At 42.3% G+C, this 16,764-nt stretch overlaps 1 protein-coding gene across 3 annotated transcripts in view; it reads right to left on the bottom strand.

The window, feature by feature from the left end:
• The window catches only part of LOC113582070 (gamma-aminobutyric acid receptor subunit alpha-2), a 30,142-nt gene extending 16,604 nt beyond the window's left edge, over positions 1–13,538 (bottom strand). The window contains exons 1-4 of one of the 3 annotated variants that reach the window (XM_027017659.2): positions 13,160–13,538; positions 12,652–12,763; positions 11,019–11,134; positions 5,141–5,208 (exon numbers count right to left, since the gene is read on the bottom strand). In XM_027017659.2, coding sequence (XP_026873460.2) covers positions 5,141–5,208; positions 11,019–11,134; positions 12,652–12,722 — 255 coding nt within the window. In that variant the 5' untranslated portion in view covers positions 12,723–12,763; positions 13,160–13,538. Of the gene's footprint in view, positions 1–5,140; positions 5,209–11,018; positions 11,135–12,651; positions 12,764–12,876; positions 13,066–13,159 lie in introns of those variants that run through there. The other 2 variants (XM_027017641.2, XM_027017649.2) reach the window with 2 other exon arrangements.
• Between the last annotated feature and the right edge of the window lie 3,226 nt (positions 13,539–16,764).

Below are 16,764 nucleotides of genomic sequence, written 5' to 3'. Positions count from 1 at the left end.
TGTAAACTGACTGCAGTGTGTAATTAAACACTTGGACCTATAAAATACCTGTACCTAATCAAGTAAGCGTAGGTAGGCAACAGGTCTTTCTAAAAACGTGGCTGGTGTTTTTTGATTACTGCAGGCTGCCGGGTGACAGTGGGAATCCCTGCTGGGATGAAGCTCAGGTAAGTGCTAGCTAGGACCACCGCTGAGATTCCAATTCCCATTGTCTGAGCATATCACAGTGTGCAACACTGCATCTTATTGGTTTTAGCTAAGGCGTTACAGCATCTTAGACACCATCCTGTCTGTTCCGATTTTGTTTCGCTCAGTCACATCCATGTGCAGGAGTCTAATTTTAGCTTCATGTCTCATACTGACCTGGCAGACAAGGTCTTTCTTTGTAATAAATATTTTATTAACCTTACAAAATATAACAGACAAGCGGTCAACATTTAATTTGGATAGCAAAAAAACACAATGAATCCCTCCCCCCAAACAAACAAATAAAAGCAACAACAACAACAACAACAACAACAACAACAACAACAAAACACTACGTCAAATGAAAATATTAAATATTAGATTCCTAACGTAATTTAAACCCCACCAGGCCCCACCATAACAGCCTTGGAGGAACCCTGCCCCCATACCCTCATGACCCAATTGCTGAGGAAAAAAAAATCTACTGCAAGAATTTTAATGCGGTGAGAATCTTTTTTAGCGCCTTGTAGTGCAAACTACCAGACCAGCATTTTTTCCATGCTCTAAATTCTAAAAGCCATTTTTGTGTAGGTAAAGAATGGGAGTATATTCAACTGGCAGTTGTAAGGCCAGCTAACCCCTTGTAATTAACAGGGAGGTCTAATTGGAACTGTCGTTAAGGACCAAAACAGTTCGATGAATATGGAACCGGACATGGCAAACGAGGTTTGTATGAATAGCCATTAGTTGCAGTGAGGCAAAACATGGTTAAAACAAGTGAATTAACTCTCCTAAACAAGTACAAATATACACACCCTACATACAGCCTCCTCAGTCACACAGGGAGAGAAGGGAAAAAAAAAAAGAGAAACAGACGGAGGGAGAAAGACAGAGTGACAGACACAGAGAAAGACAGACAGAGTGACAGCAGTTGCTAATGTGTGCTATGTTGATGGGTGTAGGGCTGGCATAGGGGTTATGTGCAGTATAAGGAATGTGTCGCAACCGCTGGGTCCCTACGACCCCACAACTGTGGCCGCCAGCCCCTGACAGAGAAGGAACGGCTAAGAGGCCAAAGAACTCTCCTCTAGCCATTATTTCCCCAAATTTGCCCTGGCATTCCCCATCCCCTCATTTCTCTCTCTCCATTCCTTTCTGCTCCTCATTTCTCTCTCTCTCTCTCTCTCTCTGTCTCTCTGTCTCTCCTTTTCCGTCCCCACCGCAGGACACCCCACACCAGGGGGTTCAGGCTGTGACCAGGCCCAGCGTGAAGCGGCTCCATCAGGCTTGGCCGATTGCCAGCCTCCCCTCCTCATCCATCACAGGCTGCATCGCGTGTGAGAAAGTCTGGCCGTAGGGAAGCCATGCCTGTATCACATATGCCACCGTGCACCTGTGCGCGCAACACTGACTAAATAGATTCCAGGGTAGCCCAGCAGACGCACGTTCCTTCGTGGTCACACCGCCTTGGGGAGAAGAATGGCAGCGGCTAATGACTGCAGAGTGCTGGGCTGTCAGCGCAGCTAGAACAGGACGACCAGGGCTACCCAGGGTCACCAGCCTTCACGTGGTAAAGCTTCTCCCATCGGTTCACATGACATTTCATGACTTTTCTCTTTCTTTATTCTTACATTTTTATCTTTTATAAAGAGCATTATCATTCTTTGGGCATTATTAAAAACATGTAGAAACTTTTGAAAAGATTCAAACAAAGTCTTACACTCACCATTTTACTGTATATCGGAGATATGTGCATTGATATTTCTTTTTCATTTTGGTACCTTAGCAGCTGTACCTTTGACTAAGAAGGACCTGAGCGTTTCATCTCTAGCCTCATAAAAACTGCTGTTTATCTGCATAGCACACAGGTCACTTTAGGACTGGCTCTAATGAGGGCAATCATAACCACAGGAGAAATTCAGCGAGAGCGCGAGGGAGAGAGAGAGAGAGAGAGAGAGAACAGAGACAATAAGAGAAAATGAAAGAGAAGACATGGTGAGAGAGAGAAAGAAGGAAAGAGGTTTGAGATGTCTGACTAAGGGATTGAGGGCCATAGCAACAGCACCAATGTCACACCCCCATCATCCCTACTTGAAAACTGAAGCTAAAACGCCAAGTACACGATAATTTAACTCAGCAAATGTCACTTCATAGATGGTTGTTCAATATTTCTTCTCATAGATATCACTCATAACAGGATTACTCCCAGAAATGATCAGAAGCTTTTCCTCCGAAGAGTGGATGACTACTGTTGGATGTTTAATGCTGCTGGGTACATTTTTAAGAGTCTCTGAAGATGATGTTGTAGCATCGTGTGTGTTTCTTCAAATGGACAACCTGCTTCACTCGGAGGAACGTACTGGCCTACTAAAGAGAATAAAACACAGAATAATCATTCAAAGTAACTGATGGGAAGACTGTCCAAAAATGGATCCGCTGCCAGAACGGCAAGAACGAATCCATTTCAAGAGGTGGGGGGGAAGGTGACAACTGTCACGACCCTTGAAATAAAGACAAAAAATGATGAAAGAATGGACAGAGAGGAAAGATGAGCTCCAGGGATTGTGTGGAGGCAAAAAAGATGAAACAATTTGTCTTTGAAAATGAAAAATCTTTCAATGTGACGACGTGCATGCGTGAGGCTGCGTCTCTCCTGCAAGAAGACTGCAAATGTGTGGACAGCATGGGGGTGGTTGGGGTGGGGATTGTGGGTGAGTTAACGTCACACAAAAGAATACATAATGCATGTCTTATCTCTCTAGTCTCTGAAGGAGAGACAAAGCGGAGAAGAGTCCACACGCCTCTCTCCTGAGCTAATCCAATCCCGTAGCACGGGAGCCGTGAGTGATTGAGCAGTGCTCAGCATGCAGAGCAGTGAGAATGGGATGAGACGGGCAGAGCGAGTACAGGCGAGACAACGGGAGACGACTGAGGCCTCAGGAAGGAGAATGGAGCAGGGACAGAGGGAGGTGGGGAGAAGATGAGAAACTCCAGGGCAGAGGAAAGTGGAGGAATTGCATCTCCTGGTTTATGGTTCTATATTCTTTGTAGGTGCGGGAGCAGAGGCTTAATCTCACAGTTACCAGGCTGATGAGCTCCAGTAGAAAGAGAGGAGCATAGGAGCTCTCTCACTCTCTCACACACACACACACACACACACACACACACACACACACACACACACACACACACACACACACACACACACACACACACACACACACACACACACACACACACACACACACACACACACACACACACACAAAGTCTCTGAGAAAATCCTCTAAACCTACATTATCACACACAATTCTATGACCCTCAGACAACAAACCATTGCTGAAAGCCACTAGTATGCTCAACTTTCCAGCTTTCTTAGCTCAGTTTCTAAGAATTCCCTTCCTGTTTGTACTAAATGTAAAACATACAAAATCAGCCCGTGTTTGTATATAGAACACACAGATGTTTATGGACTTGCGCATATGACCCCTGTAGTATGTATAACGCCTTTGTCTCTAGCATACACCTCATACTTTGACTCCTCTGATTAAAACCCACATTAGAAATGTCCTTCCTTTGGCTTTGTCTGAATTGATAATGGAGGCAGCTGTGCAGGCGGATCTGTGAGTCATAGCGCGGCTTCCTGTGGTTCATCAAAGGGGGAGGGTGTAATTCAGAGTGGCACAGCGTAGTCAGGTGCCGCTGCTTTTCATTCCGTCCCCCCCGCCCCCCCCAAAAAAACCCTTCCATGAGATTCCATGAGGATCTGACCCTGTGGGACCAGCACAGCCCAGTGTTACTTTCCCGCTGATCCACACACATGAGAACAGACTTGGCCGTCTCAGACAATGCTCCTCTTTTCTCTTCTCAGCCAATGTACTTCTTCTGCTCAGTTAATGCTACTCTTAAAAAAAAAAAAAAAAAAAAAAAAAAAAAAAAGATCTGAAGAAGAGTCCATACAATCTGATGGAAGAAAGGCAATAAAGCACTTCTTTCTAAATACCTGGGTTATAACTACAGGCCATCATTCATGATTTGGTTTTAAGGTCAGATGTCCTGTGTGAGATAAATCCTGCCACGGGTCATTTCAATTACATGTGAAGGTCCAGGGAGGGGGAAAGTGATCCCAGTGGTGCAAAGGTGTTATTACAAACACATACTGACTGTTTATTCTGGTCGCTTAAAAAAAAATAAATAAAATAAAAAAACTGCTTTAGAAACCACAGCCAGAGGCATGGTGATGAAGTGAGTTGCTCAGTGACCAATGAATTTAGCATTGTTTTAAGGTTGTTGTTTTCTTTTCTTTTCTGTAAACTCTATGCTTCTAAAGTAAAACACTTTTCATACATTTCCTGCCAAAGGCTTTCACAGGGTGCAGAGTAACACAGCAAAATTGCTTTTAGAAAAACAAATATACTGCTAATACATCAGCGCAGTATAATACAACAACTGTGGCATTATTTCTATTTTATGCTAAGGCCTATAAAAGAACAGAATGCATGCAAATTTATCAATCGCCGAGGAATAGTTTACTGCACTGGGCTTGTTTAAATATTGTGGGTAGTGAGGCGTTGCTGCTCTTCAAATCATAATTTTCCAGAAGTGCAGTGTGTGTATAATTTGTACATTGTGGGATATGAGCAGCGCGCCAAGTCCAATCTTTGTGAATGACTCCTAAATCACACCTCTTCCGAACACGGAAGACAGTATAGATATAAACTAGCTGTCAAGCTAATCAGTAAATGCTGGTTTCATGCAAATAATAATAATAATAATAATTTTTAAAAATCCTATTATTCACATTGTAACCCAATGTTGAATTCATGCATTGTACAAGACCACTCTAAACACCAAACTTGATACAGCTCCAGAACAGCCCTCCCCAAACCCTTCAGCACCCCAGAAAGTGATAAGTAAATAAACCCTGTGACCTTCAGGAACTGTTTGAACTCACCATATCTGTGTCTGAAACTGGTCCAAAACTGGTGACATAGATATCAGTCTTCACGGTGGTGACCCGATCTGATAAAGGGGGTACAGGTAGGAGGGAGGAGATCCAGGGAGAAGAATATGAGAAACACTCAAGAATGCCATTTTCATGGAATCTTTAATGAAATAGCTGTGTTGAATTTTAAAAGGGCTGTAATATGTCTTGCGCTGCTTGCTTGAATGGGTAAAATTCTGAAAGCGCTTTTGTTAACTAATGGATTTCATTTTGTTTTCCAACACCATGTATTCCTGTGTGAGTTAAATGGAGCTCTTGTAAATACAGGTTTGTGCTGTCTTTTTGGTTCCACTTTGTGTTCCACTGATTGGACTGTTCTCACTCCATCTCTCCAATTTTTTGGGTCTGTCATAAATTAGCTGTTTCTGTTTCTCTTTCTATCCATCTGTCTGTGCCTACCAACACTCAGCTGACCTAAAAAGCTCCTTCCTTCTTAGCTTTTCCTCTGAATCAATCTTACATGCTAATTTTAAACTGCCAGTTACTACGCCAAACAAAATGCTATCGAGAAGGACCTCTGGGACCAGCCTTGGTACTCTCCTGAGCTTCTGCACACCCCAGTCAAGCCCTGGCCAATTACTGATTTACAAGGAAGTGTGCAACAAATGTTCAGCTACACAAAACTACTCCACAATACCACACAAAGGAAAAGATGGTAAATGTGTTACACAAAGTGTTTCATATATCTCTAAATTAATAAATAACAAAAATAATTATGTTTGATGGGCATACATTAGCTTTAATACAAAGGAAAGACCCAGTAGAGGTTCGCAGTAATTTACTTCTTAAAATTGAAGAGTGCATCGAGAGCCTCAAGAAGTTGGTCTGGTTTATTAATAGACATGTAATGTAGGTTGGTTTATTCATATCTTGGGGAGGAATGGAGGCTCCTTTCAAGGACCCCAGTGCCTGATGCTTTCTCTCCCCCTCCTTTTTCAAATTCAAGTGTTTTAAGAAACATGTCAATAGGATTGTGTCCCGGAACACACACACACACACACACACACACACACACACACACACACACACACACACACACACACACACACACACACACACACACACACACACACACACACACACACACACACGTTCCTGCAATCCTGGCTCTAAAGGTTGAAAACTGAAACAAATGAAGCTCACTCAATTATTTGTTACATACAAGTACAACTACTTTGGTTTCATATGCTTGTCAAATTAGCGTATAAGACGAGTAGCAAGGCAGACCCGAGACAGCTTTATATTTTCTTATAAACACGACCTTTTTTTGGACACCTGATCAACACTGGTACGCAAGGATGGAGCGATGGATCACACATAGATTGCCTATAGCGGTATCGTCCACCTGTGGTAGGTGTGACAGTCCCAGACCATTGTGGCTGGTGGCGTGTGCATCTGGATGCAAAGTGACTGTGCTCCATGTCAGAAATGCTTAAGGCAGGGGTCGTGGAGATAGGATGCTCTTTGGAATGCGACCGTGTCCTTACGAATACTTGTCTCCTAGGAACCCCTCTGGAATGCAGCTGCTCTCTTATAGATGAGATGTGTTGTGTCTATTCAGCAACCTACTCTGACAATTTAATGCAGGGGGGGGGGTGCTTTACTTCTCCCCCCCCCCTGCATTATGGTAATACAGAGAGAAGCTCTGTATTACCATAATGCTAGGTGCTTCCACGCTTTTCCATTGACGCAAGTAAGACACATGGGCATGTAGCTTTGCAGCTTCGGTTGAAGTCTTATGCATATTTCCTGCTGAGATTCTAGGACAGCAATTGCACCGGCATGTGTACGTGCTCGAGTGTTCTGCGTCTGTAAACCAGAGCATCTGTTCGAAAAACCCAGCAGCTTTGTCGTCTGTGTAAAACCTCGCACCACCAACAAGAGGTGTCTCACGCACTTGTCTTATAAGCCATGCTCACTGGAGTGTAGGCAAAGCTACAATTTCACCTTCAGTTCAATCAATAACCTCCTGAGGGCAAAATACTAATCAGAAACTTGATTATGCTACTCCGGAATGTGCCTGGTATTAGATCGTTTAATTCTCAATCCAATAACAATAAAACGGACCTTCAGACCGTGAGAAACGACTCTTTGACAATTGCTGACTGTACCAGTCAAGGACAGCTGTGGACAAGATAACAATAACACAGCCTGCTTTGCTCAGTCAAAACAGGACAGGACTGGGTGGCAAGTATACTCTAACACACCTGTGAGGGGTTTGTGGGAAATAAAGGGCTAAAGGTGGTGGGAAAATACGGTGTTCACAAAAACACCAAAACAGCAAATTCAGATCACATTTCTTTGTTTCAATCAATGTTCCTGCCTTTGGGAACTCAAACCAATTGTCTAGCCTAAGCATCTTTCTGACCTACTGCTTAAGAAGCACAGCCAGACAGTTAAATGCGGTTAAAGGAGAGAGAAGTAACTGCCCAAGTCTGTATGCCTGCTCTCAAACCTGCCCAACATTAGCTGCCATACCCCTGCACCCCTGAAGGGATGAAGCTGCCCTTCTTGCCCAGTGTACGGCAGATGTGTTTTCACTGATCCCCTGCTGGCTCAGAGAGGCAGGGAACTGCTGAGAACCGAACCCGCAGCAAAAGAACGCACCTTCTGAGAGCCTGACAGCAGACATTTAAAACACAAGGAGAGACCAATAAATGTCAGGTGTCCAGAGGGTGGCGATTTCTCTGCCGTTGCCTTGGGCGGGACCCGTGCTTTCGATACCGCGCTCATCTGCATCGTGCCGCCATGTCTAGCTCTTCATGAGCCAATGGAGGTGGAGATTTAGACCAGCTTGTCAAGGAGAACGGAGCAACGGTGCATTAAAGGTCTCTGGCTTGCTTATGTGACTCATCTTCTACTCAGAGCCTGTCTATCTTCTCATATAATGCAGCTTCATGCTGAGATCAGCCATTTTGGAAGGTCTGTCATGTTCAGCATGGCTTTTTGTTTTATATTCACCCGTGCTAAACTTGCTTTGAATTGCAGTTACTAGGTGGTCCATGCATTCACTATGCATTTTCCCCCTTTTCTTGAGAAGCATGGTATTGATTTCAGTGTAACAAATGGTAATTATTGATTCCAGTGTGCTTTTCAACTTTATTCATCATGACTACAAAATCAATCCGTTAATTCAGTAAAAAGCTATTTAGTAGCCCCAGTGTATGACTGTTTTCAGCTATTATTTTGTTATGTGTTCAAATAAATTACATAGAAGATCAGATTGTAATAACGAAAGCAATCACAAAAGTACAATTGTATTGCAGGGTTCAACTGCCTAAAAGCCCAGGGCAATTAAACACGACATCAGGACCACAGCAAGAAAATCACTTGCCCGGTTGGGCCAGCTCATGTTGGGGTAGGGGGCACAATGTGTTAATGTAACTGATGTCAAACTCAATTTACTTGAATATTTAACCCCTCGTAATGCCAAAAATTGTCACATCCATTCACAAATCCAGTTAAAAACAAAACCAATGATGTTATCTGTTGACAAGTGACATCAGAGAAAGGTGTGCAGGAAAATGGTGAACCTCAAATACAAAACAAAGTGAAACCATAGCTTCATTACCTCATGGGCCTATTTTGAGCCCTCTCTACCCGAGATGTTCTGCAAAGTTTGTACAGAATATCCTAACAAGGCAAATAAGAGTGGCTCTTTTTCTGAGCTACAAATTTTAGAAATCGCTTAACAACTCTCTGTCACAAAGTGTATAGCAGCGAAAAAAGTCACCAAGACGTCTGAACCACTGGACATGGGCATATCAGCATATGTTCATGTCAGGTGTCACAACAGCATATCAAAGGATTAAAAGAGAAAGATGCTTGTTATGAAACCTTTGCTTGTTTACAAAAAAAAAAAAAAAAAATCATTTTTTAAATAAGTAATAAATTCTCACATTAAACTTTCAATGTGAAAGTGTATTGTGTGAATTTATTTTTCATTTTGAGAGTAAATAACCTTAATTAAATATATTATCTTATGTATGCTTATTTGTATATGAATAACACTTCAAAATACCGTTTAGGACAGCAGAAATTTGGTTTGGGACAGTGAATTTTCCGGCTACCTGCACGAGTGTTGGTGCTCTTTTGACTGTTAAAGTACAACTTCACCGCTAGTGTTACAGAAATGTGCATACAGTGCACATAGCATTTTACCACCACCTGAATCTGTCGACACTTTCTTTCTTTTTCTTGTACTCTTCCGACACAGTTTCTCTGTGCAATATTCTCAGAGACCCTCCAGGGTTTATGTATTTACGAACTCCACTGCCCAACCTCTCCTTCAGCCTGGAGTATAACTGCCCTCTCGGGACTGAGGAGACAGAGTGTGACATACATTTCTAAATCTTGACACATTTCCTTCTGCATGTTTTTGTATACATCCTGCAATATCGAGGTACTGAACAGTTAAGCACTGAGATAAAATCATTAAGCATTTTTAATCTGTCCAAAGCTCTGACCTGCGCCTTTTATGGGTTTCTTCCAGTTTCTGAGTTTAGAGTCAGCTTCTCCTCCTAGATATCTTAACTTTATCTTCCACAGGAGAGATTCTTGGGTTAATATCTTTTGGTGTTGGGTTCAAATTAGCTCCTACTAATATAATAAATATTAATAGCCGTACTACTACTTATACAGAAACTGATTTGCCTGTGGGCCAGAAATTAGCTTGCTTAGCCCCTGACAACATGGTAGGATTAATTAATCCAATGGATGTACATTAATTGAAAATGCTCTGTAATGGTCTGAATTAATAATGTCAGTATGTTCTCAATTAAAAGTGAAGCTATGTAAGCTCATGATCTGAAACTAGATGGCTGGCGTCACAAACACTGGGCTCTTAACTTCTGCCAGATTTCTGACTGAGCAAGAGAAAACTGTTACTTAGTGCTCCTTGTGGTGATAACCATGGCCATAAACATGACAATTTATTGTTTGGCCAAGCATACATTCACACTGAAAATATAATTATTGTTATCTGCCTGCTGTACTGTCTGACCTCTATGCTGCCAGCAAACTGGTACTCAAAAACATCCATCTACACAACTTGACAACAATACTGTTGAACAATAGCAATTTCAATGCATTATGTCTCTCCCACAACAAAGTAGCAACCAGGGTTATTCACTTGCATAGTGGTGCTGAAAGCATGGTCTATTTTCCCCCACTTTGCCCCATATGGGCAATTCATATACACCCCCCCCCCCCAAACCCTAACAAACAGTCAAGCCTACAGATATAATTAACTCATGCATACATTATTCTTAAAAGAATTAATGGATAATATATCACAAGAATACTGCTTTAATGTAACCCTAACATCTGCAGCTATTCCTTTACCAATTTTCAATGTTATTTTTGTGTGAAGTTTACTTTAATGGTAATAAACAGGAATTTGGTAATCACTCTTCTTGTTGTTATAGCTACAACTAGGGTCAATTTTAACTATGTTAGTTATAGGTTGTACTGTAGGATTTCATCTTCTGTTCTAAACTGTGACTGGGTCCCCACTGAACTCACTAATGTAATAATTACTAATAGCTGTCAATCATTAGTTCCAGCTTCATTAAGACATGATTTAATTTGATATTGCCTGGCTATGAAAATACAGCCAACTTCTTAAAGTGATGGAGGCCATTACAAGCAAGCAAGCAAGCAAACATACAAACATAAAAACAAAAATACAGTTCCCAAAATATTGTAATCAATCATTAAATAGGTGGGTTATGGTGTCCTGTTCTCATTTTCAGATGTGTGCTGACCTTTTCTTCTGCTTGTGTCTACAAGGCATACATGCAAGTACTTTATCAGCGTCAGATCTCACCTCCCAGGCCAGGCCTAAGCCGATTGTCATAGCCATCCAGAAGTCGATCCAGGATACGGGTAAACAGGGTAATGTTGTTTTTGAATGCATCTGTCGTGCTGTCTGCACTTACTGACCTATAACAGAAAGCCAAATATGTAGGCATATGTGCGAAAACTGCTTGAAGTAAACCAACATTAAAAGCATTCGCAGACTGGATACATGCAGTAGAAGACCTTATTGTGCTTCTAGAAAATGAATGAATCTGATCTGGATCTTTTTCTTTTTTCTATAGTATGATGTTACGTCCCAAAATTTGATATAGATGGCAGGATGTTTGCACCCTATCTTGTACTGAGTGTTCCTCCCTGAACAATGAAGTCCATGTGCCACATGTCCCGGGAACATAATTAGCATAATTCACATAAGCATTCAGGCAAACATTTGGACATTTGGTTTGAGTCATTTGCTCAGTGGCTGCTCATGTGCTTAAACTACAAACAGTCAGACTGTGATGAAGTTGTAAATTCCAGATGCAAGTCCATTTCTGAACAGCCATCAACAGTTGTAAAATTCTGTATAAGGCATAATACAGTGATGGCATCTAGCATAAAGTAAAAAAATGTGGCCTCTTTGGGGGAACCTGAGGAGCTGAAAACCTAGTACAACATCTTTCTCAGGGTTGGACACCTTTATCTTCCTGTCTGCCCTCTTAACAGGAAGACTAACCTGTCTTTTTCACATTCTCCTCAGCAGAACCTGATCACAAGAAAATGTCTGATCTGTGGGCGTCTGATCCCTGAGTCAAATGCCAACTGAGTGTGCTAATATAGGCATGCATCCTCCCAGATTTGCTTAATTAAGTATGTAATAAGACAAATAGTGAATCTCAGTTGTGAATGTTTTATTGAATCGCTATTGAACTCTAAGGTTAATTTGCATGATAAAGAATATTGATTTGTTTGTTTATTTAGTGGTTAATTATAAATAAATATCAAAAAGATTATAATAATTCAATACACAAACTTTGCAAATAGCCAATGTATGAGTTTCAATTGACTACCAACATGAATAATTGTATTGTTTATCTGTAGGCAACAGATTCTCACTAACGTGGCACTTGCAAGAGGAATTGTTTGTGGGTAAAAACCAACCAACCAACCAACCAACCAAAAACAAAACAAGCAAACAACAACTACAAGAACGTGGTCGACATTTGCGTACCAGCTACATTACCATGCGCTCCATATCGCGTCTGTTGTGCCGTGGTCTTCATAATGAACGAACGCTCCCTGTGAAATGACTTAATTCCCAACTCGCAGAAACTACGCTACCTCCACCAAGGGGAAATGGCATTTATAATGTTTGATAACCCGAACGCTGACAAATTAGTTTATTTCGAAACTGTCTTTGTCAAGAAACACCATCATATCCTCTTTAGCTGTGGTTTCTATCAACCACTCATTTCTGGCGCGCCAAAAGCGCCGGTTACGCACAGAGAGGATTGAACAGATCAGGCCATGCGATTTCGGAAACGTGAGAGATTCAATAACCATTACTAATAGGGTAAATGGTTGCTATCGATAAACGTAACAGTCTGTCGAAATAAATTAATGAAACGAAAACAAGAGGTAGGGGTCATTTAAATTCTTACCTCGTGCGCCAAAATAACGTTAAGGAGATGCAGAGGACCAAAAAATTAGACGCTAGCAGCCTTCCCCTCATCGCTGATCCACTCACCTACATGAATGAAAATTGGTGCAAATCTGTTAAATGAACGCAAACCCAGTGCGTTTTAGCTTGGCAAATGTAATACGAAATATTTGCGAAACATAAGTAGAGGTAAGATTAGATATGCACCCAACAGACATGTGCTAACCTCGTACGCACGCTGAAAGGAAGCGCAAGCACTCGAATATCACATGAATATTTCCGAGGCAATAACAGCAATCCCTTAATATTCAGTGACAGGTGGCACGCACGAGCTGAATGACAATTTCTCTCTCACGGTAGTTCTAAACATCCTGGCTCGTGAGCAAGTTGAACAAGTGGTCGTTATTCACGTGCACACGGCTGTGACGCTGCCAAGCGTGAGTGAAGATGCAGCCCCTCGGTGGGTCTCATGAATTGCACAAATTCTTTTTTTTTTTTAAACCACCCACCTGATACGCCAGATGTGTGTGTATCCTTCTTTCGAGTCTCACAAAAACAAGATTTAGTGGCGCGGTAAAGTTACTCCCAGCTGCTCACGGCACGGACGTGTTCGCGCAGCCCTCGGAAAAATTCAACGGAGCGCGCATGTGGCACGAGAGCGAGCTTTAATACATTTCCATCAACAAAGACGTCTCATACAACCTCACTTACAGGTAACTGTTTAGAAGTGCTTCGCGCAGTTCAGAATATGTTATTTTAACTAAGCATGGACTTGTTACGCGCCGAACTGGTCCCGACTTACAGTGTCACATAAAGCTCACTTTACATTGTTTTTTTTTTTACTGCTCTTGAGAAGAAAAAAAACACTACAAAGAAAACGCCAATCGGAGTACAACTGGGTCCTAAAGCCAGTTTTGTTCTGAAGACAGGGCACGCACACGTACAAACACAAACGCACACAAACGCGCACACACACACACGCACACAAGAGAAGCGATTTTTTAAAATAGATTTCTATTCCCAGCAATTATATGCAAAGGACACATAACCAATCAGGATATGGATGAACCTATTTTGGAGAAAATCGTTGGAGCCACCCCACGATTAAAAATAAATATTTGCATAACCACAGGAACAACATTCCTATAACGTAAACACTTACATATTAACTCCTTTTACATATTTCATTTGCAGGGAATGTCAGTGAGCTTCACTCTATCCTTGAAATAATTCATGCGATGTGAACATAACCTCAAAAATCTCAATACTTCAAAAGATTGTTTACGTAGTCTGTTCAGTGTTTCTTTCTGCTGAGTGAACAGAGAACACATAATAATCCTGAGAATGAGAAGAACTGGGAATACAGAGTGCAAGGCTAAGAAGGAAGATACTATTTGGCTACATATTGATCACTGAGACAAAGAAATATGGGGAGCTCATAAAGAAATATCACTCTGTTCTCGAGTAAGCTATAATATTTTATGTGCTTGCTTACCTGCTTCTTCTCTGGCTTGAACGTATTTACCATGGAGAAGCAAACACATAAACAAGACAGGACACAGTACAACAGTTCTGGAAAGCCTAATCAAAGACAAGCGATAGACACTTAACAAGATGAAGAGGCTTCCTCATATTAGACCTGTTAACAATTGTAACGATACTAAATCACACGCTCCTAACTCTGCGACAGCAAGAGGAATGGATAACGTATTTATTCTCAGGCATAATTTTTGACCTGGTGCTGAGCCAAGCAAGTGGGAAGATCCAACCAACTTCTTACACTAAACCATTTCTAATTCCTTCCTGATCAGGTACTAATGGGTAAGGACTAAGTACTGCTTTCTCTCTGCAGCCCTCAGCATTCATAAATAAGTCATGGAAGGCAGCCATAATGGCCAGTGGCCCCGAGGACATAACGTGGTGTGTGAAAAAATGATGCTGCATAGGCAGCGATGCAAGTATCAGCAACTTTCTTTGCTGGGGCAAATGCAGAAGTCTATTTTGAAACGCAGGATAGTGCTGTTGCTGTGTTCTTTCCCTCCTTATTTTTCAACAAGTGTTTTTTTTTTTCTTTTATACAGTTATAACTCTTTGAAAAACTAGAGATTCGCTCTCCCAGCAATACACAATGCATTATAAAAACATAATTATAAACACACCCTTTTTTCTGGGCTATTACATGTAGTTGGAGCACTAGAAGATGCTCGGGTGTTCATTCATTTATTTATTTATTTATTTTTTACACTGATCCCCCACGTGAAGCCGCTGATCACACGCTGTCGCGCACAGCGACTACAGTAAAGGGCTGTAAAGGACGGCTACAGCGTTGCCCGTTCTCCGCGGGAGTGAGTGCGTCTTCCGCCCAGTGTATTTGTCACAGTAATGAGCAACGGCTGCTCCGGAACATGCCTCATTTCAGCGGTGACAGGGTTCACAGGGAGAACGAATAGAGCCGGGCGCCTGTGCGTTCCCCCGCTGCCGACAGCGTCATCTCTCACACATGTCAGCCTCGCCACCAAAACTAACACCCATTAGCCATTCTACCACGGGGATATTCCATTCTTTTGGAAATTTACATACGGAACTTCACGGCGGAGCAATGGCTGGCACTCCAACTGCGTGCCCCTCTGTCCGCGACGCCCGCCACGGGATGCTGTGCGGCAGTAATGCAGGCGGGGGGACGTGCTGTCGGAAAGTTGATGGGGTTCAGCACCCAGAGGGATGCAAGTGCAGGGCTGGAGTGCAAAAAAGTCCAAACGTCCAGTCCCAGCCATTTTGCACCTTCCGATTGTCAGCTGTGGCCGCAAAGTAAACGGAAATCTGACGAGACCATGCTGTGTAAGCTTGGGGTATGAGTAATACTGTGTGTTTTGAACTGTGAACTATGAGACTGTAAATTGTACTTCACCACGGCCCGTCTTTGCAAGCACTACAGCAAAGAATGTCTTACCTTTTCCACCCGAATGTACAAAAATCTGTTTCAGTCCGTCGGAATTGTGATGCCTGGAAAAAAAATCAGGTAGGCCTAATACAAACAGGTTCTCTTCATCGGCTGAATGAACCGCGATTACTTCTCAGTGGGAAGCGAGTGTGGGAGGCGAGACAAGATATGAAAATCTTTTCCCCCTCGGACGCAATTTTGATCTCTAACTAATTACATTTTCAACCGCTACCCCATGTCTTTGCCTAAAGGGGTGGCTTATATCTGAGAAAACAACGGCTGTGTCTCGGCTAGCTGACCCCCCACCCCCCATCTGTGATTTGTAGTCTCCCGAGATTCACAGAACAGTGCAGCCAAATTCCAAAATGCCTTCGTATGCGCACACGGTGTCTCATGAAAACAGAGTGAGAACGGGGCCCAAGTTGTTGGGGTCGAGATGCTTATTCTCCTCCGTAAAGTTATCTGGAAAACGGACCGAAAGGTTACATGAGGCGCACTGATATGTGGGCGACTTATGTGTGGGAGAGAAAGCTAATTTGAGACCTTCATAAAAGTGGATCTTCTTCAGGGAGTGAGAAAGAAGAGAGACAACGCCACAGAGAAGCACTCAGTGTTGAGAGAAGTATATTTGTTACCTGTTGAAGTACCTTGTGGCGTACATTACGTTCACCACCCAATGGCAGGAATGGAGTCAAACTGAAATCTATCTCTTGACCATACATTTAGCAGAAACGTCAGGAATGTAAGAGAAAACAAATAATGTCTCACAGCAGCTGGGATTAACCAATTGCTCTTCTCCTCTTGGCAATGAATCAGTGCTGGAATGAATTACATTCCTACACACACACACACACACACACACACACACACACACACACACACACACACACACACACACACACACACACACTCCAGGCGTTATGCCACATAGATCTCCAGGTGTTACACTGCATAAGGAATGTCCTGGTTAGTTTCATCTACAGTTTCATCTGCTATGTCATTTCAGTTTGGTGTGGAACATTTCATCGGCTATTCTGCCATGTCATTTTTCAGTCGATAAAAAACCAAGACTATAATCTTTGTCAGTCGTACAATACCATGCATCTTACAGTAAGTGTCCCCCAAACAAATATGCCTTCAGTGATTCATCCATATCATTGACTAATCGGCAGA

This window comes from Electrophorus electricus, chromosome 12 (assembly GCF_013358815.1).
Source record: "Electrophorus electricus isolate fEleEle1 chromosome 12, fEleEle1.pri, whole genome shotgun sequence".
Lineage (NCBI taxonomy): Eukaryota > Metazoa > Chordata > Actinopteri > Gymnotiformes > Gymnotidae > Electrophorus > Electrophorus electricus.
This window is presented reverse-complemented; position numbering and strand designations above follow the sequence as displayed.